The sequence below is a fragment of the Notothenia rossii genome, assembly GCF_949606895.1.
Source record: "Notothenia rossii genome assembly, chromosome: 10".
Classification (NCBI taxonomy): domain Eukaryota; kingdom Metazoa; phylum Chordata; class Actinopteri; order Perciformes; family Nototheniidae; genus Notothenia; species Notothenia rossii.
Genome location: NC_136908.1, coordinates 19,851,997 through 19,879,952, shown reverse-complemented (window position 1 = coordinate 19,879,952; position 27,956 = coordinate 19,851,997). Strand labels below are relative to the sequence as shown.

Below are 27,956 nucleotides of genomic sequence, written 5' to 3'. Positions count from 1 at the left end.
CCCGGCTCAACCTCCACTCACCTGCTGCAATCAGCTGTGCACCCTCCCCGACTACACACCTGCTTTCCATCAAGCCATTTACAACGGCATATCAACGGAGGCTCCACAACCTTTCTCCGCCAGATCGTCAAGTATCAGCCGTATCTCGCGTCTCTCCTCCGGTACACAGCACCGTAGTGTGGAGTTGCATTAGGTAACGCGAGATACGGCTGATACTTGTGCATTAGTTTCTGTTGTGGATCAGTATCAACAGTCCTGCCAGTAACGTTACTATATTATCGATGCTACGTTAGTTATAGCCTGATATATGATAGCTAACTTTACAATGTTGTGACGTTACAGTAGCTAACATTCTGTAGCTAACGCCGGTCACTCACCAAGATAGCTGCCCAGTTCTGCACTGGTTCTCCTCACACCACAGCTCAATTTCTCTCCGATGGCCGTTATTTCTTCTAATCCTTGGCTGCTCCTGGTCTCTTGGACGCCGAGCAGGCTCATAATTATAAGGTTGTGGTCCGTCATATGCATTCGAATATTCATGTTCAACTTCTTCTGTGTCTAGCATTGGGAGCCATGTTTATTAATACGTTACACCGGCCGCTCTCCCCCTTGTGTCCCCCGTGTTACGTCACACGCGGGAGGTCACGTGCCGAGGCTTTTTTATGCGGAAGTGACAATTTCTTACAAAAACGACGCCAGATGTCACTGTAGGATATATTTCTGTATATGTTTTGGAAAATCTAGTGTATTCATCATTTTCCTACACATTTATTCACAGGTGTCTTTAACCTGGAAGTTGCTCTTTAAGGCTACTAATAACTTTTATTACAAGGCTTAGTTGAATACTCGATTCTGATTGGTATATTCCGTTGCTAAGGATGATCAAGAAAGTAAGAGAGGGTAAAAGACGGAGCGCTGGACGTCAGATAAATGAACAGAAGAAGACAGACAAGAAGTAAACAATAACAGGAACACGGCAGTGGCGAGCCGTCAGGGCCCTCTAGGCCCTCTGTGAGGGCCTAAGATATTCTACAAAATAATATTTTAAAAAATTACAAAAAATAATTTAAATTAAAATTTCTTTTTACATTGTTTTTTTTAGTTTTACCAAAATAACTTGATTTAATTGTATTTAAAATAACATTTCCAAAGAAATAAATCCTTCGAATCTGCCTATTCAGTTTATGTTGGAATGTGAAGGGTTAAATGAAAGAAGCTCGTCTCTGCGAGTTACTGTGAAGAGAGGAGCTGTTGGACGTCCAGGCGGTCCAGCTACGAATTCACAGAGGGCCCAGCTATAGTAACTGAATGAGAGAGTAATGTCAAATGACAGTACAATTGACCAATCATATCTTCCCTCTAAATGGGTGGGCCCAATTAATTTGAATTGTAAACCAATTTTGAAGTTGACTCACTTGCACAAATTGAAGCATATTCACAGTGCTCAAAGAGAGAAAAAGTGTAGATTTTCCACATTTAGATCTGATGAATATGCAGATTAGCTGAGGCAAAACAACGAGAGGAGTGTTGCTTTGTTTTCTCTTTATTTTTCTATCAAAATCCTCCGCAGCATCCAATCTCTATTTATGTATTTATTTATTAGGTATGGGTATCGTCTGAAATGTATCGATTCCGATTCTGCTTATCGATTCCGGTTCTTATCGATTCCGGTTCTTATCGATTCCAAAATTATAAAAGAAAGAGGTCAAACATTTAGATAACAAATATATATATATATATATATATCTTTATTCTTTTAAGCTTTAACTGACATTTTTACAAATAAAAAAAATACATGCAATACAAATGTATTACATAATAACTGTGCTTTATTTCAACTGAGCTATGCCTGTGGCAAGCTATTAACTTGCCACAGGCATAGCACTGTGCCTTGTCTTTTTCTTTTTTGTGTGTAGTGGAGCCACACTTTAGAGCGTTTACTGCGATCCATCTTTGGTGTTATGAAGTGACTGAGCTCGTGAACTGTCTACGGGAGGGCGGGGAGAGCCTCGCTGCGGGGAAACTGTGGACCTCTATCGCCTGTCAGCGCAACTTACATGATGCCGTTAAAAAAAATAAGGGCGGTGCTGGTCTGTGATTCTCCAGAACACGCAGATGGCCGCCCCTGTGTTACTGCGGCACAGACGGACCCGGTGGAATACAGGGCGTACCGCGTTTAGGAACCGTTAAGCCGAACTGAAATTGTGTATTTTCTATGATTATCCGGTACCCAGCATTTTCTTATTGGTTCTCATCTGGAAGAGAGTTTCGGTTCCCAACCCTATTATTTATACAGCACTGCTTTATTTTCAAAGCAATGTAACCTGGCTGACATCATCGGTCCTTGGTCGGTGTCACCAAACAAGGCACAACAAAATATTCTGTACACGGTATTTTCATCGACCTTCATGACGTATGAGCATAAGGGAAATCAGACCCAGGGGAAGATATAAATATCTGTGAATTTTCCAGCAATTCATCGATCACTTCTCAGCCTTTTGTGCGCCTCTCTTCTCTGTCACAAACAACGACCTTTGAGCCTTTTGTGAAATATTCTGCATCATTTGGCACCCCGTTGTGTGGAGTGCAGAAACTTGGCAGTGCGTCAACTCCGGTCCCTGATGACCGTGAGGATCTCAGGGCTCTGATCTTGCCGACTGATTGAAGCTGCAGATCTGAGGCAGGTTGTGTCAGCGCGTGGGCTCAGATGGAGAAAGTCTTTGTCAGGTGAAGACAGTTGTTACGAGGCATGGTGTGGCAGGACTCTAGAGTTTATTCTTATAGCTTCTTTTAGGCTGTCTGTTGTTTCAGACAATGATGCTTGAGGAAATGTGCGCAAATGCTGTGTTAGGTGTGCTGTAAGGCATGTCAAGTCGGGATGTCAAATCTCATTAAAAGTCTTGTGCACCTCAATTGCAGTGCTTTACACTGTCTGAAAAGGAAATAACTTGTAGACCAAAACGAATAATTTGTAATTGTTCCATTGCATATGTTTGGAGGGATGGCTTCAGCAGAGCTTATTACAACACCACTAGTTATCAGCACTTAAAGAAAAAACAATCTAGAAAGGTCCAATAAGCATAAAACGGCAACAAAACAGCAACATCTCTTCGGTTTAGTTTTTCTGTAAACTACAAAAAGGTCAGGGTTTTTTTTTTTAACATAAAAGCATTATTGACAAGTCAAGGTAGGTGTCCTGTAGTAATCACTATAGTATAGTAGTCTTTATCAAATTCATATATTGAGTGTTTCATCTGCCGTTTTTGAGATAATGGGATTCAAATGCCCGACTTGGAGGTCGAAAAGTTATAAAAAAAGTAGAGTTTACTGTTGATGGTCAAAACCAAAAACATGGTTCAGCAGCAGAGAGGCACCCAGAACGAAGAGGGCAAAGACGAGCAAAAGGTCACGAATAACAAGTGATGCAGAAGACTAGAATGTAAAAGCTGAGACTCAGACAATCTGGCAGGTAAACAAAGGTTGAATCCAGATTTCTCACCTGCAGACTAATTGACTTAAATATTGTGAAAACATGCTTCTTTCTATTTTATTTTAAATGTTATAGACGTGATGGTTACATGCAAATATGCACACAAAATGCATCTACACGGTTAAAATGTCAAATAGTAGAGGTTTTATTCACTTACAGTGGGGCAAAAAAGCATTTAGTCAGCCACCAAATTGTGCAAGTTCTCCCACTTAAAAAGATGAGAGGCCTGTAATTTTCCTCCTAGGTATACCTCAACTATGAGAGACAAAATGAGAAAAAAAAATCAAGAAAATCCCATTGTCTGATCTTTAAAGAATTTATTTGCAAATTATGGTGGAAAATAAGTATTTGGTCACCTACAAACAAACAAGAATTCTGGCTCTCACAGACCTGTAACTTCTTCTTTAAGAGCCTCCTCTGTCTTCCACTTGTTAACTGTATTAATGGCACCTGTTTGAACTCGTTATCAGTATAAAAGACACCTGTCCACAACCTCAAACTGTCACACTCCAAACTCCACTATGGCCAAGACCAAAGAGCTGTCAAAGGACACCAGAAACAAAATTGTAGACCTGCACCAGGCTGGGAAGACTGAATCTGCAATAGGTAAGCAGCTTGGTGTGAAGAAATCAACTGTGGGAGCAATTATTAGAAAATGGAAGACATACAAGAACACTGATATTCTCCTTCGATCTGGGGCTCTACAAAAGATCTCACCCCGTGGGGTCAAAATGATCACAAGAACGGTGAGCAAAAATCCCAGAACCACACGGGGGGACCTAGTCAATGACCTGCAGAGAGCTGGGAACAAAGTAACAAAGGCTACCATCAGTAACACACTACGCCGCCAGGGACTCAAATCCTGCAGTGCCAGACGTGTCCCCCTGCTTAAGCCAGTACATGTCCAGGCCCGTCTGAAGTTTGCTAGAGCATTTAGATCAGGGGTGTCAAACTCAATTTCATCACGGCCACATTCACATTATGGTTGCACTCAAAGGGCCGGTTGTAACTTTAAGACTATATAAAAATACATATATAAATATTTCATATATATAAAATAATGTATTATATTACATGATTGCCTCTGCATTGGATTGTTATCGGATAGGGTAATAACTTCATAATTAACTCGGTCTGAAAGCAGAAGTCTGGGGCAAATAATTGCAAGTCTCTTCAGTGAGAATGTCACAAAATTATTTTAAAAGTCATTTTGAAAAGGCATATTTAGAAGAAAAAAAGTCAAATTTGAAATGCATTGTGCTCCATGTATGGGCAACCGTATAACAAACATATTGTATGCTTTGCAAGCTCTTGTGGGGCCACATGAAATTAAGTCGCGGGCTGGGTTTGGCCCCCGGGCCTTGAGTTTGACACCCCTGATTTAGATGATCCAGAAGAGGATTGGGAGAATGTCATATGGTCAGATGAAACCAAAATAGAACTTTTTGGTAAAAACTCAACTAGACATGAAAGAATGCTGAGTTGCATCCAAAGAACACCATACCTACTGTGAAACATGGGGGTGGAAACATCATGCTTTGGGGCTGTTTTTCTGCAAAGGGACCAGGACGACTGATCCGTGTAAAGGAAAGAATGAATGGGGCCATGTATCGTGAGATTTTGAGTGACAACCTTCTTCCATCAGCAAGGGCATTGAAGATGAAACGTGGCCGGGTCTTTCAGCATGACAATGATCCCAAACACACCGCCCGGGCAACGAAGGAGTGGCTTCGTAAGAAGCATTTCAAGGTCCTGGAGTGGCCTAGCCAGTCTCCAGATCATAACCCCATAGAAAATCTTTGGAGGGAGTTGAAAGTCCGTGTTGCCCAGCGACAGCCCCAAAACATCACTGCTCTAGAGGAGATCTGCATGGATGAATGGGCCAAAATGCCAGCAACAGTGTGTGAAAACCTTGTGAAGACTTACAGAAAACGTTTGACCTCTGTCATTGCCAACAAAGGGTATATAACAAAGTATTGAGATGAACTTTTGTTATTGACCAAATACTTGTTTTCCACCATAATTTGCAAATAAATTCTTTAAAAATCAGACAATGTGATTTTCTGGATTTTTTTTTGTTCTCATTTTGTCTCTCATAGTTGAGGTATACCTAGGATGAAAATTACAGGCCTCTCCTTTTTAAGTGGGAGAACTTGCACAATTGGTGGCTGACTAAACATTTGTTTTGCCCCACTGTACATGGATTGTTCAATTCAAGTCTGGCTAGCATTAGCTGCCTTTAGAAGCCTTATTAAAGAGAAATATCTCTGTTCGATACAAATTGCCACTATAAATACAACATGATTATGAACCATGTGAAAATATACTTCTAGGAAGATGCAGATGGACCGTGTTAAAAGCTTTATTCCGGGGAAACGTGCTTCACAGTGAATATACAGTTATATTTAGCTCGTATGTGTTTGTGCTGTAAAGTGGGTCATTCCTCTCCATCTTCTTTCTGGCTCCATCTCACAAAATCTTTTTTCCCCACCCTTTCTCATTCTCACTTTCCATACCTCCCTACCACTTTTTTTCTCTTCATCCTCTTTTTTAAAATCCTCCCTCGCTCTCTGCAGCTGAGAAATGTTCAAAGCTGAGCACATTTGCGCCTGCTTGACACGGGACCAACCAATCACGGCTGATCGAGCCTCGGGGTTTCAGAGAGCAGTCTGTGAAGTTTGAGCACAGTTAACTTCTGATAGGATGTCAGGGTGAATTAAGAGCCCCACGAGGAGTCTCTCTGGCTGGATAACTTGTTACATGACTTCACTTTGTAAATTAGCAATGAAGTCAGTCCTCTGCGTCCCTACAGTAGACAAATGAGCTATCATAATAAGCCTATAATACGAATAATTGTGTATATAACAATGTCAGAAGGTGTCGTTTTAGGTAAGCATATCTTTTACCGCGGAGTCATCCCCTAATTATGCAGGTTTTTTCTAAGTGTCCTTTCTCAGTTCAGCCTGGTGAGATTCTTCTGTAGGCTATGTATGCAATAATGAGTGCACTTAAGCCAGTAATACTGAAATGAACTTGACATGAATTCATCCAGATGTCATGTCTTGTTGTTAGTAAGGGTTCATTACATGTATATTGCCAGGATACTATTATGCAACTCCAGTATTCAACCCTTATTGTCCCAGACTAAAAGCTAAGCCTTTCCCGACTTAGCCTCAGTATTTATTGTACAGACATGATTCGTAAATTAATCCTTTGATTTACAGTCAAAATCGGCAAGAAAATAATACGTGTATTTGGAAAAAATACCTAAACTTCTCCTTTTGATTTAATAGAATAGATGTTTTACAATCATTTTAGAGTAATATAAAACTAAATCGTTTTGATTCCAGTCTCTAAAACGTAAAAATGTACAATGTTGACGGTTGGTAAAGGAGAGGAAAATAAAGACATCAATTTGGCATCAATTAATTAAATTAGGGATTTATCTATTTTGTGATTACCCTTTTTTGACTAAACGGTTAATTGATTAATATATCGAATGCTGGAGTTAAAAGGCCAAATGTCCTTTGGCAATGTTGACAAAACAGGAGAATAATCTGTGTGATTCATTGCAATATTTGATCGGTCCTCCTTACTATGCCCATGCTAGACCCTTATATACAGTATACTGGCTACACAAGTCTTGTCAACCTGCTGACTAACACATATTTCTTCCTCCGACTATTATGTACTTTTGGCCCACTAATGGAACATTTTAGTGTAAAAACATGTAACAAATTCGGTACTTTCAGCAACCACAGAGCTGACCCACTGATTCACTGCTGTGAGCGTTACCTGAGATCACCTGGGCCTCATGAATCAAACCGTAGAGCCTCGTGAATTTTAAAAGCCATAACTCTATTAATGACTCCTGGTTCCTTCAGGGTAACACACTGATGCCCTACTTATCTCAGTGTTTGAAACAGAGACACCTAAACCCTGTGAGGCTAGAAGAGGAATACCTAGTTCACTTACATCACCACAAACTCTCATTCCTCTAAAGGCAGAAACACCCATTCTATCTGGCACCTCAACTGCATTTTGCAGCAACATGATGTTGAAGCACTGCATAAACGAAGAAGCACTTGCATTTTACAGAGCCTTTCTCTCCGAGCACAGCGTATTGTTAACCAGTTTAATTCTGTAGCTCTGCTTTTACACAAGGAGTTTTACTCCGACAAAGACTATCGGTGAAGGTGCCATTGAGCAGCACAATTCAATCTTCATTGCTCCAATGAAGCTGTGCATAACAAGAAGGCGGTTAATGGCAGATTTAGGTGTTAATAAAAAGCTTTAATGAAGTAAAAATACTAAATGTGCCCCTGTAGAGCTTATATAATAGAATTACCGTTACAAAATATTTATTTTGTAATGATTTTTAGGGATTTGTCTATGACACATCTTTTATAGCTTTTCAGAATCGAAGATGTTGTTTTACAAAATCGTTTTTTTTCATTCAAGCAAATGTAACCATTTCTCCAATGTTAAATCTTCTTAACCAAAGCAGCTTTAAATTAGCTTTAGCCATAATAAGCTGTAACATAAGCAATATTCTGACAGGAATGATGTCATTGAGGTTTAATTTAGCAAGATTATAAATGCCAGTTTTTGGCACAAACTCATTGATATTCACATATACTGTAAAAACATATTGAGTTCCATACCCAGTGTTAATCATACGAGTGGGTCCTCTCCAAAGTGTGTGCTCTTTATTGAATTAATCACAAGACTTGGAAAAAGAATCAGCATGAGAGAAGAGATCCTCTATACATCTTCCTCCTGAATTTAATCTCAAACCCTTCCTATCATCCCATACTGCAGGCGACGTCCTTCTCTCTGTCTCTCTACCCTTCAAAGATATTCTAATTATTACTTTAGTAAGCGTGTAACAAGGATCTGACAATGTCTTCTGTCCTCAACTGATGGAGACACTCTTTCCTCAGGGTAACACCCTCTCCTCTCCCATTGACACACTCTCAGCACAATTCTCTCCTCCTTTAGAGAGCAGGGGATGGAATCTTTTAACACCCCATGTACATTTGGTAGGTTTGCTCACTTTTTTAAATCAGCTTGTGTGAGAATCAGGCTGTCTTAGAAAGGCATTTCTACAGGCAGGGATGTGTTCAAGAAGTGCATGATTGGAGGGAGATGACAGATGGAGGAAGCTGACCAGCTGAGAAATATGTGCCATTCATTCCCTGAACTGCATCGTTATTTTCAGTGTTGGGGCGATTTTTTTGATTCAGCTCCAAGCAACTGTTAACAGCTGAAAGGATGACTGAAATGTCACTTTGCTCACATTCTGCCAGATTTGGTGCCAGACCACATCTTCAAATCCAGAAAGAGCGTCTGTTTGGCTCAGTTTGGTTAGGGGAGGAAAGAGCCCATGTTCTTCCTGCCCTGTGTGCATGCCTATTAGAGGATTTTGAATGGTATGACCTTTTTTGCTAAACATGGAAGCAGGTAAAAGGTCTCATGGCTGCAGTGCAGAGTTGGTATAAACTCATCTGGCCCTGCCTGCCTTCTCAAGGCTTTGTTTCTGGGTCACACAGTTGATTGTATTCACAGACTATTCATTCTGCTGCGCTTTGAGAGTCAGCCAAAGAGAAAGAGATCACTATGAGCCTGAGCGCCCACACAGAGCAAACTTCACTTTTGATTATGGACCCACTACTGGTTTCACTTTGAACCAGCCTTGGCTGTGTACCACAGGCTCTGGGGTTAGCACACAGTTAGCACACGAAAACATTGTTTGGCTTTTTCCATTACCTTTGTTCCAAACGTGCATTTGTTTCAGCTGAGTTTCTGCACATTTATGGGGAAGTAAGGAGAAAAGATAGCCCACATAATTACATATTATTCCCCCCTTTACACTCTATTAAATATAGTAAGTGTTCAGTAAAAATAACTCATTTTGACATCGAGTCATCTGACTTGCTGAACCCTCAGCTACATTTTGTAAGTATACATGTCAGGCTGCAACTGAGTTACAATTCTTGATGAATTACTGCTTCCAGGTACTACTAGCATCATTTGGCTGGGTGTTTGGAAAAATGGCAAATAATAATAATTTAAAACAATATAAAATATACACCTCCTAAGTTTTTATGCTATCCCATCAGTTGGATGTGCATTTCCATGTTTGTAGGAAAAGAGGAAGTCAAAACTTTTTTAAATTACAAATAAAAAATTAGGCGTGTATTTGTGAAAAGCTTCCACCAACAACGATGTAGAGTTTTATTTTTAGGCCTCCATTTACCCTTTTAACATCTCAGCAGTGGCCAAATGAAAGTTTATTAAAACCTCCATATTCAATATTCTTTGTGTGGAAGCTTAGCACACAAAGTGTAATGTTGCAAGAGCAAAATGATTAAGCAGTATATCCTGATTACATGCTCCTCTCTCACAGACGTACACAATGTTCTTGTGACTGGTTTTGTAATTGCTCCTTGTTCCAAACCCTGTACAGTAATTAAGAGACGGAGTCATGTAAGATTAATCCAATTCTTTTTTAATCCTCCCCTCAGTAATGGGAATTCATTTGGCTGGACATGGATGCCGCTATTCTTAACATCTCCATTCATTTTCTCCCCTCATTCGCCCTCTGTTTTACTGATCTCATTGAGAGAATAAACCCCTTCCTCATCTATCTCTCTTCCCTCGCCATGCTTGCATGTCAGGGAGGAGAGAGGGAAGAATGTAATGGTGCTATTTATAGTAACTGTTTCCGTTTAAAAGTAAAAGCATTTCAGTATCCCACCCACCCGTTCTGTCCTTCCTCTGTGTGCCTCCACTTACTTTACCCCTATCATCATCATCTTCTCACCCATCCATCTTCCTCTCCCTCTGCTGGCGCCATTGTTTAGTTGCTATCGGCGGAGGATGTGTAATTCATTTCTCCTCCATAGTTGTTGCACACCAGTCATGAATAGAGTCAGGGTGAGGGGCGGGAGTGAGCTGAGAGGAGGAATGAATAAAGAGATAGGGAGAGGGAGCAACGCTTCGTGCTGCGCATCTCAAGTTGGCTTTGTTTTCAACACAGCCAGCTCATGTTTATCATCTCCATTTTACTGGGGGCGTCTCGGGACCTTGTTTTCTTATCAGAGATCAGAACAGACCAGGTCATCTCTGCTGTGTTTGTGATGTGGCTTTATAATGTTAATCACAATTCAACCTTTTAGTCAGGTTCTTGGCATAGTTATAGTGTCATTGAAAACAATCTCTCATGGTGTGCTCATTCATTAATTATATCTTTTCCGGGTCACTGAGAAAAAACACAAGTAATAAGACTCTGGCAGAATAAGTATTCAGACCTTATCCTGGAATAAAAGTACCAGTGGAACACTATGGAAACACCCTGCTAAGTAAAAGTACATTCACACCTTCAGTACAGTATAGCATTATACAAATGTACTTATGGTTTCTAAGTGAAAGTATTCATTATGTATAAAAAAGGTATAGGTAGGACAATGTCATCATTTAATGAAATAGTGTTGTGGTTAAATCATAGAGTACACTTGATAAGTAAAAGTACCTTCAAATTGTACTTAGGTCCAGTCCTTGAGCAAATGTCCACTGTTGTTTTTCAATTTGTTGGCATTCTGGCAGTGTGTTGCTTGAGAGGCATAAATCCCATCATCTCCTCTGGGTGATCCACCAGAAAGCTGTGCAGGGTGCAGTGCTCTCTGACACCGTATATAACAAACACTCCCGTGTCCTCAGAATAATCAGTGGAAGTGTAGAGAAGAGAAACATTTTCAATACCATCCTGACAGCAAGGTGTGATTTAGGGTCGTGGGGGAGGACGTTTCCCAGAGAGTTTTTGCTTTCCATAAATGCGGCTTGCGGTGCATTAGGTCACCGAATCATATACTGCTTTGATTCTGAAATGGCATGTCATGGAGGAGGGCGGGAGCACCTTCACTCCTGTCAAATAGATATCGGCACAGATGATGTTGTTGTTGTTGTTGTCTTGTCCCAATCATTGAGAGTTTTTCTAATTGCTTGATGACAGCGGCCTGAAAGAAGTAATTTGTGGTTTTCCAGGGTTTGCTTGGCTGTCATCTTTGCTTATTTAGCCAACAGCAATTTGTCTGGTTGAAACATTTGTTTATTTTCGCAGTTATCCCATTTATTGGCTTTAGCGAATGCGAACTTTTGTTTCTCGTTACAGACCATTTATGTCTTTCAATTTGTTCTCACTCTCTTTAGAGCACTCAGAAAAGCATATTTGGAATCGATCTCTACAGCTAGGATGGGAAATGTATTTTAGAAACATTTAACAGCAATATGTGTTGAACTTATCTTTGCCAACTTTGCCATCTTCCTCACTAGATTAAGCAATTTGGAGCCAGTGCTGCTTGCTACTGTCAGTTCAAAAGATCTGGCAACCCTTGCCTGGGTTTTTTTGGTTAAATAATTACAGAAATCTACTACTCAAGCTTTAAGCAGCAGCAGCCTTCAGGTGTGATAAGAAGTGTCTTTGGTTCTCATTCCTCATAAATGAGTGATCGACCTGTATGTTTTTGGAACAAGTAAGCAGATTGTATGATGTCAAACAGCATATTTCTATCACTTGTTTTTTCCTGTTTTTGTCACTGCTAGCTGTCACTTCTGCGCCCACAATCCTGATGAGACTAAAATAGAGCCTGACGCCTCCTTCGAAAACAACACTTAACTTATAATAATCACTTGATGGCGGAAATGGCAAAGTAATGACATACAACTTTACAAGGAGAAATGTCTGCCTTGCCGATTTCATCTCCTAAAATCTGTAGTCTAACACACAGCCTTCATTGAAGCACAATCATCCTCACCTTGAGAACTGATTTGGTGCTTTTAGAGGATGTATCTATGTTCAATTCATCTGCCAGAGATCTGAACTCGACTGAACATTTGTCAGAAAAAGCTAGGCTAACATTTATTTAGAGCTGTAAAATGGTTGATCTCTCACTAAGGCCCGGCTTTTTATCTGCAATTGTGTTTTTGTATTCCAGCAAAACACAGCAGTGAACAATTTCACTGTCTATTGTACATGCTTAATAATCAATCATTTGTTTCAATGACTGAAACAGTTCTGTCTCTTGGGTTGTCAATGGTTAAGTTTAACATCCACAACATCTACAAACATAGTGCATTTAATTGTTGATGCTTTGTAAAGCCATTGTTCTGTAAAATCCATCCCAATTCCATAATTCTGGGTTTGAAATAAACCTAATGTTTAAAACGGTATGCAAACTAAATTCACTTGATTTTTGAAGGTGCCATGTCATTGACGAACTGCACAACAGGAATAGAGTGACTCCTCACATCTGGAATTCTAGAGAGTACTGAGACAGCTCCATAAATATCAATAAAAGCACACTTTTGGAAAACAGCTTAGCTTTCTCTTTGTTAAAAGCAAGACCACATAGCATGTGCTGAAGAGCAGCCTCAAAGGAAAGAAAGGATGAGGATGAACGATAAATGTGGCTTTACAGTAGCAGAGCAGAGGAAAGTAAAAGAGCCAGCAAACTGACATAGATACGACTATCTTAGGTCTGCGAGCAATAGCTAACGTGAACAGCCAGTAGCTACTGGAAACGCCAAACTAAGACTAAAGCATTACAACTCCTGAGTGTATTTCATAAACTAGACTTTTTTGTCTCATTAAGTCAACGCTTTATGTTACCAGAAGAATTTTGAAAACAAAAACATTTGCCTAAAGTTTCAATATTTGAATTTGGCAGAAGGCTTCACACTTTAAATGAGTATCTATTAGAACAGGACTTATCTTTATTTTGTTGGTGTGATTTGATGGCAAGTACATTGCTTTCTTGTGTATTATCTGCAAAGACGGTATACTATTTTACAGTCTCTTTATGGTCTAAGTGAAAAATCTTGCATTGAAACCATAGACTGTATTTATATATTGAAACTCTACTTCATGTATCACTATCTGCCACCATCTAGTGGACTTTTAACAGTACAGCACTCAATGTGGGAGGACCTGTTGTGATTTAACATCCTCTCAGATGGTAATATAATCAGTAGAGTTTGGAAATGATGTAATATAGCAGCTGGAAGTCACCTTATATAATAAATCCTATTGCAGTGTATTTTGGATACTATTAAGCAGGTCATATAGCGAGGAAGTGGCCGCCAAAAATACTGAAACGTATTTATATTAAGCAGGTCCACAATGAAATACAACTGTAAGCCATGACAGTAAATATAACCTTAGTCGTAGCTCATTCCTTTTTTTCTCCTCTTGCCCACACAGCTGTTCACTGCAACCTGAGCCAGAATGGCATTGACCACCAGATGTGCCCGGAGGACATGAAGTCACAGCCGGAGGAAGAGGAGGAGTCGGTGGACGCAGGGTCTCTGCTGCTTGACGACGACAGCCCGAGCTACCAGGACGTCAGCCCCCTCATGTACCAGCGCCGCGCGCCGCCACAGCGCTCCGTCTCCGAGTCTGAGCTGTCACGGGTAAGTGCATGGCGTTACGAGAGATAGCTTCTGTGGAAATCCCTGGTGTATACCTCATTTTACTATAGTCTCTATTTTGGTTTCACTGTATGTTTGTAGAACATTAAGAGGGATGTTATTAGGGATTGAGCAACCCAGCAGTATAAAGTTAGTCCCACCAGATGCAAAGCAAATCATTCATGCAATAAAAAGTTAGCTTCTTTTTCGTTCTTCCTTTATTTAGTTAACAACCCTTTTTCTCCCATAACACAGCACTTTTGGCACCTAAACGTTGTAAGGCCAGAAGAACCCAACCGAACTGTGACCTGTGAACAGACAGACTTGAAATATGATGCAGTTAGCATTGTCATTGTATGTTCCAGTCGTGCTGATGTTGGCATTTAGTTCAAAACACAGCTTAGCGTTTACCTCGTACCCTGGAAATAGCCGTTTATACTGTATGGCTGTTGACACTTTCCATATCAGAAAATTCACAACATATTTCGATATTTTGAGAGTTCTGCTTGCGCTGTGCTGTTAATTTCCTTTCCTTGGTACTAAATTGATTGTATGTGTGATCAAATAACAGTCAAACATCCTGCTTGCTACACAAAACAAATCAACCACCCTCTTAATAATATTCCCCCATGTTCCACACATCTACCCCTTCAGTACAAACACATATTTTAACAGAGAATAAAACAGGAAAGACTCTTCCTCTGTGTTTCTGATAATAGATCAGAGCATCAATAAATGTCTTGCTTCCTCTCCAGAAATAGGCCGTGTGGTTAGGACTCTAGGAGGATATGTGAGGAATCGCTTCTTCCGCTTGCATGCGCACACACACAAATAAACACACACGCATATTTGTGTTCTCTTTTCTCTGTGTGGAATCTGTGATAATCAGCTGTCAATCAAAGCAGTCTGACATAGTCCTCTGTGTAATCCCCGCATGGACTTTTGGAAATACCAGACGGACAGCAAGGCCTTGGTTCAATTAGTGCACACAAACACACACACACGCTTTGTATTGTGCTTTGACTGTAAATTATTTCAGAGTTTCCGGGTTGCTGTAACATTTATCCATGCTTCGTAGTCTTTGCAGGTATCATCATGTCATTTGATATCATGGTAGCGTTTTCTATTATAGCTGAGTTGCATTATAAACCTGGAGGAAGTACTGCATTGCTATAATTTACCTGACTAAGCTCTTTGTCTCATTTTGATGTCTCTTGATTCCACTTAAGAATAAATGTTTCTCTTTGGGGGAAATCCAATAGATCAAGTGCATAAAGACTATTGGTACATACAGTAGAATGGCAATATATTTTAACACAGCCAGGAGCCACATATTATTTATAAATACTTAAGATATATAGGAGGTTTTTAGCTTTTTAGAACTTTATAGCCAACAACTAAAGTCCATGTGTAACTGTGATTGTCTACAGCTTTATTTATGTCACGTATTTCCAAGTTTAAAGGAATATGTGGGCTCTGTGTAAACTAAAATACTAACACACACCACCTGTGATTTATATGATTTCTTGAAACTATTTTCACAATTTACTGATAGGAACCTACAATTTTGCAGTCTTGTTTTAGTATGGGTTCATGAAGAGCATACAGTAAGAACCTATTATGGTATATTTAGCACTGAACAAATATGTGTATATATATATATATATAATAAACCCAGGTCTGAGTATGTACTAAGAAAATCATACTTTAGGTCATTTCAGGTAAATCACATCAGCAGTGATAATTTCTAAAACAACATTTGATTAAAGCTGAATCTGTGCACGGCTGGGTTTTTAATGGAGCCAAGGCTCAGCCATAGCTTCAACACGAGGCATAAATCAGCCTTTTAGACTCGCTGGATGGCTGTAACATCCATAGCAAATCATCTCATCTCAGTACTAATCAATATCAAACCCAAGGTGAATATATCTTGTTTGGTGTTAACACACTCTGAAATGCTTTATGGACCCTGGCAAATCCCAAGGTCAGGACTGTGAAGGGGTCTTGTACACTTTCTTTAATGTGCCTGGGTGAAGTTGAGGCTCCTTACGAGGGGGATTATTAATTCACCCAGCATAGCATGTTATTCTCCTACAGCCGTCATCAGCTCTCTGGACACATACACAGAGATGTATCTCATTTTCATCCCTATTCCTGTATGTAACAGATTAATTAATACAGGGAATTTTCATCTCCTGCCAGCCCTGGCTGAGGGAAATGGAGCGAGGCAGGGAGAAAGGAAAGGGAAAGTGAGAGAGAGAGAGCATGCCAGAGCTGTTAATTAGCTGTGCGGTTAAGATAGGGCCGACGACACTGGGCTCCGTGTCTCACACAGCCATTCACTCAGTCAACATGACGCTAATGGCATCAGCCCTCCTCCTCCTCCTCGTCCTCAGCGCTTTTCTGTCCAGTCACACTATAAAAACGAAGTTGTTGCAGTGTTCAGTTCGGACACTAGAGGGTAGCATCTGACAGTGGATCCTGCAGATGTTAAGTGAGCAAGTTCAATATGCAGGCAGGGGAAGGACCCCAGTCTAATGCAACCTTTGCTGTTTATTTCTGGTGTTTTAAAAAATGCTTCAAATAAACAGAAAAGCGTGCAGATTTTATGTGCAATGAATTCATGGACTGATAAGTGAGAGGAAGGTTTATGCAAGAGGATAACCTCCATATTTCTAAGCAGGATATAAACATTAAATATACATAAAGCACGATAATGTAATGTTTGATGTGTTTGTCATTGTAGTCCTTAACACAACTTTATTGCTCTATCCATAACTGGATTATGACTATGTTTTGATCCAGTTTTTACAGCAATTTACTGGTCTGGGAACCCTCTCCCTTTTACAGCTTCTATCAAAGAAAACTTATTAGCTGATTATCTAAGAACATCAAAATGTTGCTTTAGTCCAATTCTTTTATTGGGTTTATGACTGCTCCAAAGTCTAGCTGTATAAAAGTTGAAATTGTGTGGAATTATCCCAAGTTCCTGATGACGTTAACACACAACGTATACACAAGGGCTGCTGCATTTTGATTTAAATAATAGACATCATCAAATCCATCCAAATGTATTAATAAGCAGATATGTCGTACAATCATAACATACCAAAAAAACATAGAATGATGTAATTAATGCACCTCATAGTGAGTACAAATATAGAGAATATAGACTTTAAAATGGGATTTATAAACAGGCACTTTGGGGCCAGCCTGTGCAGAGGCATTATGCTTATTTCCCTTATATTCATATGTAATGTTGACAACATCAAGTTGACTAATAATTGCCTCATAAAAGACCTTTCCCCTGGATCTGAAGATTATATTACATCATGTACCGTAAGTAGAAATTGAGCTTGTCGCCTTTTTCTGATATTCTTTTAAAGTCTGACATCTCGGGTTTTGTTTTTCAAAACATGATTAGACGATGAATCTGGATTGCATTGTTTTGCACAAAGCCCTGTTTCATCCAACAAACAATATTCCTCCTAATGAACGCTGCCAGACAGCTTTAATGGTTCCGAGCAACAGTAACAGCTCCTGCGCTGTCAAAGAGCGATTGAATATTTGTTTTGCCCTTGTACGCATTTGCTCAATAAATGAACACTGCCCACTTCTTTTGTCTGGGGAAATAACCAGGGCTGTTATTTTTGTGTAAGTAAAAAAAACAAAACGGTGAAAGCTACGTGACATTATAAGGTCTCTGTGGCGAGTTTAATACAAAACACAGTTAATTGTTGACAGAACAATGTCATTATGGGGGACATTTTTGCTGTAGTTAACATTTTTAATTGAGTGTAAAGCCATTTGACCCTGCAATCAGCCCAACAATATTGGAGCTGGAATGATGGGATGTGGGGGTGGGGATGAAGCTCTCCTATGAAACAAATACCGCTGTATTCAACACAACTGCCAAATTCTCTCTATCGCACAGTGTTTGTCGCTAGAGTGCCTTTCAGCGCTCATAATCCCCAGCTCCTTTTTGTATTCCAACAGTGTCTCCACAAAGAATGCCATGTGATTGCCTCTTGATTAATTTAGCCGAGTACATTCATATTGGATCTTTAAATGCTTATCAGTGTTAGCACGATTACATGCTTCATTATGTAAGTAATGGTTTTCCACTGTGGTCCCTAATGTCTGGATATTCATTCCACATTCTTGGTTCATGTTTGGGCCACACGGTTTCCCCTCCCCAAAGGCTTTATTCATCGCCTTTTTAATTTCTGAGGTTGTCCTTGCTCTGTTGCTAAGGTAACGTGAAGAATACTGGGAGCTGTACTGGGCTTTCAGTTATCAATTAAAAGCCAAAGGCAGCAACTCGCTGAATACACTGAAAGTTGGCAATCGGATGGTTGGTGTGTATACATTACTTTTTATTTTCCAGATGGTCGACTGGGCTGCACATGTGGATATATATTTATATATGTGTGTACCCGTTCCCAGACGTATCCCACTTAGAAATAAAGCAGGCTTCTCCTCTCACCCCTGTGCTGTCACTCAAATCTCTAATTGGCCCTCCCGTCTCTTGAACACTGCTCTTTGAGCATGATTCCTGTTTTCTCCTCTCTGCTGTTTCCTCTCCGCCCTTTGGCTCCGTTTGCTGCCTGGCAGGCAGGAAGGCTCCGGCTCACCTATTGTACCCGGCCCCGGGAACACAGCTATGGGCTAAATCGGTGCAGAATGTAAAACACAGATGGCCATTGACTCACAAATGTGTTCATGGAAAATGAGAGAGTCTCCTGTGTCAAATTATGTCGAGTCCATTCTGGAGGTTTTTTTTCTTTCTGCTCTCCTTCCTTATTCCCTTTGCTTCATTTCTTAGTCAAGCCACCCTCAACACTCCCAGCATCCTCTGCTTTCTCTCCTGCTACTGCAACTCTCCCAAACTCCCCATTTCCTCGCATGCTTTAAACACACACACACTCCTCTACTTTCTCTCCATCCAGGCGTCCTCCTGTCGCCCCAGGCTCTTAGTTAGGCTCAATTAGCATTACGTTGAGATGTGTTTAATGGTTAATGTGGCTTCTACCTGCAACACCATTCCCTCCCCTCCCCGCAGATTCATCTATCCACACATTAAGAACTGCGGCTTCACCTACCTGCTCGCCTTGACTGTCTGTCACTTCTCCTACGTGCAGGGGATGTAGACCGCATGCCAAAACCAGCATGTACATCTCCCCCAATTTCTCTTTCTCTCTGGGGTGCTAGATATAGAGTGAGTGGGAAGGAGCTGTGGAAAGTCACAGAGGAGGAGAGGCTGAGGTAGTGTCATATAATAAGAAACAGGTGAGATAGACGGGAGAGATGCGAGATGCAGTATGTGAGCAGAGGAAGTGAGAAAGACAATGTGATAGATCTGACAGGGACTGGGCGAGATTGAATACAGTGGAAGAGATGAGGGATGGGGGGTGAGAGCTTGAAGGAGAGGAAATGCTGCCGGTACCTGTTATTCTGCTCTCTTCTGGGTGGAGAAGAGAAGGCTTTCCATTGCTATGCCACACCACATGGCAGCCAGAGAGCATGCTGGAGTAGATGGGAGTGTATGTGAAATTGTAATCACCTCTCTCCGTTTGTAATTTCAGGAGCCCCTCAATCAGAATCAAAAGCATAGCCAGCACTTTCAAGAGCGGTCCATTTGGCAGGTTACTGCTCCGCCCGCTGTTGAAGTATTTAAACTATCTCACAACCAGAGTACAGTGCAATACAGATATGTGCATGTCAATTAGGGCTGGGCAATATATTGATAGTATATCGATACCATGATATGAGACTAGATATCTCTTTAGATTTTTGATATTGTATTGTAACAGGAGAGTGAAGTACTTTTTAATTATTAATCTTTACCCATATTTGCCCAATATACTAATGATTATTCATCAAAACCACAAATAGTGAACACTACAATACTACTATATTTATATTGATTTATTTGATTAAAACAAATTGTATGTAATTCATACCCCCCAGCCCTAATGTGCGTATGTGAGCATTATATTGCATACATGTTTAATACAATATATGAAGTGACCTATTTTTTTGCAGATTAAACCTTCATTTTGCACAAAGTGGTTACAACCACATTACTGGCGTGTGTGCCAATAGGGGTGCTGTGGAGCAATACTTGAATTAGCTTGGATGGTTTGGATTTTGATCTCTACCAAAGCATTTATCAAGCCTGGATTGACAGCTCCAATGTTGATTTAAAACCTTTATGTCAACTTGAAATGGTAGTGATTCATAATGGCAGAAAGTTGTTGGTGTTTTATTCCCACTCTACATTCTAGCTATTTGAATTTGAGCACTTGGTGCCTTTCTCTGATTTGTTCAACTTTAACCTGACCTTTTATTTATTTTTGGACTGCTGTTCAAAACTATTTAATGAGTCACCTCAGTTTCTAGGAAATCGTGTTGGATATATCAAGAAAACAAATCACACATTATTCGTTAAGCTATCAGTCTGCTGGATGTGGCCTCCTCTGTTTTAGGCAAAGCTATTGTATTGTCTTATTTGTATGGTTTTTTTGCTTAGTTAATTTCCACAATTTTAATGAAAAAATGAATATGTGTGGTGGCTATGTGCTGTTAAAGGTAGCATTATATCATTAAAAGCTGCTATACATAATGCATCTTTCAAAATATTCATACTGTTTCAGAGAAGGAAACATTATTCAACATGCTTGACAGGCCGGGCACAATGAAAAGCTCCCCAGTCTCTGCGGCAGACACTGTAAAGACCAATAATCTCGCAGAATAGACGGATCTTATTTACATTTGGATGACTGCTTTAAGGTGGGGTAAGTAATTCACTTCAGATACACTTTTTGTTATATTCCATGGAATGCTCTTAACATCCCTAAAGCAATGAATACATGAGATGCTTTGACAATAAATACATAAAAAATGTCATCTGTGGAAGCCGTGGCGCTGTAAAAAGCACGACCAATCATCTGAGCCGGCCCGGCTAAAATAACTGGATGGCCTACCTGCCTGTCAGCCTTCCATCTCGTGCACAAACTTATCTCGTGCCCTCATTGGTCATGTGCGCGTTCATGTGTTGGAGGAGGGGCTCTGTAAGGAAGTCTGAAGGAAGGGGCAGATTTTTTTGGCTGCATAGTTTCAAATTCTAGCGCTGGTTTCTCCATTCTTACCCTACCTTTAATAGAGAATGAAATAAATAAATACAAAATCTTCCCAGACATCAAAAGTTCCTTTTTTCTTGTTATGTGAAGTAACACTGCCTTACTCTTGTTGTCAACATTTTTAAAGGACAAGATGAATACATGGTGTGGTGTGGCTTAACACAACATACCAGATTAATAACAGAGTTTCTGCTCAGCTTGGGATTGACATATGCGTCTTCTTTTTACTTTAAAAGATGAATACTTTATTGATCCTTTCTGGAAAATGTCACACAGCAGCCAACGAAATCAGTCAGGTGGAAGGTGTCACATGACTGCACTACGACCCATGAGTGAAACAACGAGAGTGAGCAGTATTTTAATTAGACAATGCAGTGCACTGCAGTCCTGACATCTCATCGTCTGACCAATATGTGGAAGCGGTATTCCACCAACAATAACCCCCAGGCTTTAATAATACATGTTCATACATAAGGATATCTAAAATATAACAACCGAGAGGCAGCTAGCTAAAAAATAAAGGGCACTCACACGACTGTTGCACAAAGCTGATTTCAAAACCAAAATATAAGCAGTATAACAGATGATGGAAGGTTTCTAAATGTTATTTTTGTGTGTTTCTCAGCCAGGATATGTGAAGCTGTCTAAGCCGGTGGCCCTGTGGACCCAGCAGGACGTGTGCAAATGGCTGAAGAAACACTGTCCCAACCAGCACCAGATCTACAGCGACTCCTTCAAACAGCACGATATCACAGGTACTGTTTCACACTTTCACTGACCTGTACGGCGTCTCTTATGGAGGTCGTCCAAAAATAATTTATTCTGCAGTTTAACTGTAGCCATCAACGCAGGGTTTGTTCTAGCTGTTGCTAGGTGATTAGCGTTTAATGATTATACTTATATTGTTGGAAAATATATGACAAACAAATCAACAACCATTTATGATGAGGTTTGAACTTCTATTTTATCATATGCAGTTATTAACTCCTTTTAGTGCAAAACTGAAGCATTTAAAGGTTTCCTATTATGCTATTTTTAGCCATATATTATGATATAAAAAACATGTCTATGATGTGTTTTGCTCAAAATACCAAACAGATCATGCATTTTAGACGTCCCTAATATTCCTCTATTTCAGGCCTGTTAGAGAACTGCAGGTTCGGGGTCCTTAGCGTGAAAAAAAAGAAGAGGCGGAGTTAATGCCTGCTCAGAATTCTACAGGAGATTCAGCTAAATGCTCCCGTGATTAAACGCCATCATGTTCAAAACCACATCAAGAATTATTACTGAAACAATATGGAGCTCAAATGCTTTTTCTCTTGCTGGTTTACCACAAGGTGAGTTCCTTTTTTTATTTCCTGCTTTATGACACATTGTGGTCGTTTCTCAATCTCGAGGATACTGGCTTCCAAGCCAATATTTCAAGGATGCTACGTCATCGAGTGCCGCAGAAGGACTGTTCCAATGTCCAGCATTCTTGGAATCCCACCAAGGCCGCGTCCTTGGTTTGGGGGAAATTTCGAGGCTGCACATGGGTAGACTTTGCGTCCTTAAAATCCCCACAATGCTTTGCGCACGGACCAATTTCAAAAACCCTTGCGGAGAATGGCTGAACCGATGCAGCACACATTTAAATGTAAGTATGTAGTGGTGTAGAGCATGTGTTGGTAAATATGTTACTTTGTTACATTTGTTATCACCAAAAATGTGTTGCGTGAAAGTAAAGCAAGTTCATAATTAGATAGACATCGTGAGGTATTTATTTTCGGTACAGTTTATGTTGAAGCCGTTAGAGACAGTGGCACACTTGTTAGCCTGTTCCATTCTTCTTCGTTTTCCGAAGCCGTGGCTTGGAATCATACTTGCTTCGTTTCTGAAGGAAGTGACTTGGAAGTACGCGACTACCAAGCCGCTTCGTTTCTGAAGGAAGTGACTTGGAAGTACGCGACTACCAAGCCAGCATACAGTGTATCCCTGTTTTGAAAGATTTGGGTACGGAGGAAAAAGAGAGGGTTTTGTTTTCTGACAATGTATGAGTTCCCTGACACACCGGGGACACATATATTTATGTATAAAAGACATACAAAAGTGCATTTTGCATGATAGGTCCCCTTTAAGTTGCCGTGGAGACTCATCTCTGCCTTAGATCTTAGCTTTTCATTTGTCATCTTGATGAAGCCAGAACATCCAGGTGCGCTCAGCTCCCACTGTCTGCCGCCTGCAGCCATGCCACCCGGCCTCCAGTCTGTCCGTCCCCGCCCGTTCACTGTCGACGTCAGCCACGACAACCGTTTGCCACGTCAATCATTTCCCTAACGAGGCTCCTCAAGGTCACCCCGGAGCTAACGACACTCCGGTCCGCATGGTAACAGACGAACATTAATTGCCTCGCACTCGGAGCAAGACCGATCACATTAATATGTTTATTTGTCGGTTTGGAGGACCTCCTCGACTCGCTGGCAGGATGAATCGCTCGGCGGTCACGATGAGCAGCGTAATGACTTCTGCTCTCATTTTCCTTGGTGATGCATTTTGACTTTTATACGGTTGCATGGAGGGTTTTGAGATTTAGCGTCCCCTGTTAAATGGTCTGAAAATATGGATCTTACTGCTTTTCAGTTCAACTTGCAGATATATCTCATCAGGTCCAGGAGATTACCCACAGTTCATTGCACACTTAGTGAACCACTGCTACATTTTCAATCTATCTTCAAGTGGGATCATTTTGGAAAACTTTTTCTCTTATTCATGGTACAGTAGAACAATTGTTGTCATGACTTAGTACTTTAAGTTTTTTAATAGTTAATAGTTTGGGTCTTATGCAATATTAATTATTCACAGTAATAATTCAGAATAGATACATGCACATACTGTACATCAAAAGGACTTAAAGAGTCTGCCACTGAAAAGACTACTCTCATCACACCGTTGCAGTGTTTGTTGCATAGAAAAGAGAAATCATGTCAAGTGCAGTCATCCAGTTCTTCAGTTAGTTGAACATTTCTCAAGGGGTCCATATCTAATTATGGCATAGTAATCTAACTTTAAGATTAAATGTCTCAGTGTTCCTGACAAGCCCAATGCTTTCAGTTATAATCTGTAAATAAATTATATTTTCTCCTATTACTCTTTCAGTGATTAAAACATTAGAATGGTGTATTAACTTAATGATCTGTGTTTGTAATGATCTTGACAAGATAATATAAGAGAGGAGAGAGTTAACATATTCATGCACATAAAGTACTCACACACACATGCTTTTCTACTCGCACAATTAAGAGATAATGACATGCGCAAAACCTGCAAGTAATTCAGTTTGTCTTCACGTCGAGCATTAATTAACGGAACCCAATTAAAACAGGCCAAGCCACACCAATTGGGCTCACAAGGCAATTTGCAATCTTTGCAGTATTATGCAGATATTTTTTTCTTCTGCTCCTACACTCTATTAGAATAAACAAGGGGGGAAACAAATGACGAGTGGAATACTGTTGTGGAAAACAATCATGCCTAGACAAACAAACAGTGAGTATGAATACATTTATAAGGGCATGCAGTCGTGCATCTGTGGATATCTATTGCTTCAGTGGGCTTCTCGTGCAACAGCTGTAACCCTTGAAAACTGACAGAACATGCATACTGTAGGCCGGATTTATTATTTGCCGACCCAGATAGTAGATTTTGACTGTATTTGATGTCCAATCCATCCAACAGAATACTCAATGCTCTTTACAGCTGCCAGCGGTACTCAAATCTCACTTGTCTTGGCAACATAGTCATCCCCTTCATAAACTGCAAAATCAATATACAGTCTCAATTCCAGATCATAATTCAAACAGACATTTGTGTCCACCCCTCCTTTGACATAAAACAGCGGCGAGGAAATGCATTTTACTGCGTATCAGTGTCGGTGCACCATTTGTAACGCAGAATGCCTTCAGTATGCAGCAGCTGCCTCCCTGCTAGGCTCCTGTAACCTCAGCCAAAGAAATCAATGTTTCCCATCCTCCCTGCAGCCTATAGCTGCCAAGAAACCCTTTCCCTCCCTCAATCTTCACCTCCCGCCCCCATCGGAGACGGCGGCGAATTTGACTTTAACACCCAGCTGTCATTAAAAATGCATTAAAGCATATTAAGGCATAATTATATATTAGTCCCTAATCCCTTGTAATTAGAAGGACAAAGCTCTTTTGCTGGGAGAGTTGCCTGGCATGAAACATTTGTTAAACACACAATTTCCGATACCTTAGATCTAATCAGTGCAAAAGGTGTGATGACATAGGTAATGAAAGTAAGGGGATGGTAGAGGGGGAAAAAGGGTGAGTCACTGTTAAGTTATATTTTCTGTCCAAGGAGTCCATTACATCACATTGTGGAAATTCAGAGTGCCTCTAAAGCAGGGGTCACCAACCTTTTTTAGGATGAGGGCTACTTTCAAAAAATAAAGCAAGTCGGGGGCTACTTTTACTCCTCTTTTTTTTGTTTTTTGCACTGTATATATTTTATATTTATATATTATATGCTAACCTTTAACCTTTGTGTGCTGTTTGGGTCTGTGGGAACCGTTTTCAGTGTTTACTAAAAGAAAATGTATGCAATTTAATAATTTTAACCTGCTTTATTTGGGGGTGGACCTCACATCCTCTAGGGGGGGCCTCACATCCTCCAGGGGGGATCTCATATCTTCTAGGGGGGTCCTCACCTCCTCTAAAATATTTTTTTTTAAATGTTAAGTGAAATGCACCAATCTGATGCACTTTGAGTACAAAATGAATTTATGGATACAGCTCTCAACACTCATATGAAAGGGAGCTGTATACTTTTCAATACTCCAATCATCTTTAGAATATTATCACAACCAATAACAAATCATTTAAACTGGTTTATTCTTATCTTATGTTACCTAATTAGCATTCTTTCTTTTTATTTATGCATATTTTACTAATCACTCCCCTTTTAAACTGTTTTTTGTACTGTCCTATAGTACACACTGGAATGACTTCTTACTTTATCTATATTAGATAAATAGATAAAAGTGTGCTCTCCCTAGCTCTCTCTCTCGCTCTCTCTCTCTAGCTCTCTCGCTCGCTCACAGAGGCTGTGTGCTCCTCCTTGGCGATGACGGGTTGCGTTAAAAAATAAGAATAAACATATTTGTAAAGTGGGAGGACACAAACGGGAAAAGTGCGGGGGACATGTCCCCCCTGTCCCCAGTGGAGATTACGCCATGCGTGTGTGTGCGTCAAGTGGAATAAATATATGCAAGTTACAACACACACAGAGTAAAACTCTGCTCCTCATGTGTTGTATAGGCTGGCATGATAAGCTGTTCAATGGGGCTGATGTGTTGTGTAGATTGATTCTGCCAGAAGGAAAATCAGCGGGGAGGTGCCACATTGCTTTTCTTCCCGACTGCAACGCTGGTCCCGCAAATCAAGCAAGAACGTGATTGGTCGATATTAGGGATGTAACGATACCAAAAACTCACGGTACGATAATATCGCGATAACAAGTCCACGGTACGGTATTTATCGCGATATTGAATAATAAAGGGAAGAAAAAAAAAATCATACAAATTTTTTTTTCAATAAAACATTTGTTTACTCGGAAAATGTTTCTTTATTACATAATAAATCTGATTTTTACAGCCTTTTTGTAGGATAGCAGTATTTTAAAGTGTCAAAAACAAAGTGACAGTAACAGACTGGAACAAGAAAACCAGTGTTTTTGTACCTACTGGTACTACCCAACAAAGTAAGCATTTTCTTTATGCCACTGCATCTCACAAATAAACAAGGACATTTAATAATCAGACCCTGCAATAAAATAAATCAAGTTTCACTTTAGTTTTTCAAGTAACTCAACTCATACTCACTAGTCACTCACTCAGCATCATCAGACAGGTTTTTAGGAATATGAGAATGTCCACATTTCCAGGTATTTATAAGCTGGGGTGTTTGGGCCTTTACAATATCCCCTGCTCTGGAAACAACTCTCTCGCTTGGTACTGATGTTGCTGGGACACCAGTGGTCGCGTTAACCGAATATTTTATTATTTTATTTAATCTGAAAGCAGTCTGTCATTTTGACAGATTAGAACAAACTCGGAACAGCGCCAACGTTTCCCCGCAGCGAGGCTCTGGTGTTATGCCGTGTTATGCATGCCCTCCAAAAGGAAATGATATAGTTCCCAAACCGTACTTTGCCGTACAGATCAATACATGTCTGAGAGGTTTTGCTTCACGCTGTGCGCATCCCGCGAGGTGCATGCACACACGGCATGCCCCCACCGTTGACAGTTCATGAGCATGCTCTATCGTGAACTGTTCAGACCCGACGGGTAATAAGGGATTATGACAGATATTTTACGATCCTGTCTGTCAAAATGACGGACAGCGAAAAAGTCTAACGCCAGGCTTATTGACATGGCGAGATATAAATATATGGTTGGTACTTGTCAATGTCTCTAGGTGTGTAAATGTAGCCCTGTAAATACGATGTCCTTTTGTGTTATCTGTTGTTTTATTTTCATGTTGTAACCTACTTGCTGCCATGTTGGACAGGTCTCTCTTGAAAAAGAGATCGATGATCTCGATGGGAGCACCTGGTTAAATAAAGGTTTAAAAAAAAAAAGTGTTTTTAAAAAAAAATTGTTTTAAAAATCGCGGTAGATTTTGTCAGTCTCACGACGGTATTGGGAAGTGTATTTACCGCGATATTCGGTATATCGTTACATCCCTAGTCGATATTCATTGTGGGGGTGGGGGAGGAGGGGTGTTAGATAGATATTGAGTTGTAGTAAGTAGATAGAGTTCGCTATGATTTAGGTTTAGTTTACGCATAGAGTAGATTATTTT

The 27,956-nt window shown here is 40.2% G+C and overlaps 1 protein-coding gene across 2 annotated transcripts in view; it reads left to right on the top strand.

Annotated features, from left to right (window-relative positions):
- Positions 1-27,956, top strand: part of samd12 (sterile alpha motif domain containing 12) — a 137,715-nt gene that overhangs the window by 19,239 nt on the left and 90,520 nt on the right. For both annotated transcript variants that reach the window (XM_079653543.1, XM_079653542.1), the window contains exons 2-3: positions 13,752-13,960; positions 21,725-21,854. In XM_079653543.1, the coding sequence (XP_079509669.1) occupies positions 13,793-13,960; positions 21,725-21,854 (298 nt within the window). In that variant the 5' untranslated portion in view covers positions 13,752-13,792. The remainder of the gene's footprint in view (positions 1-13,751; positions 13,961-21,724; positions 21,855-27,956) is intronic.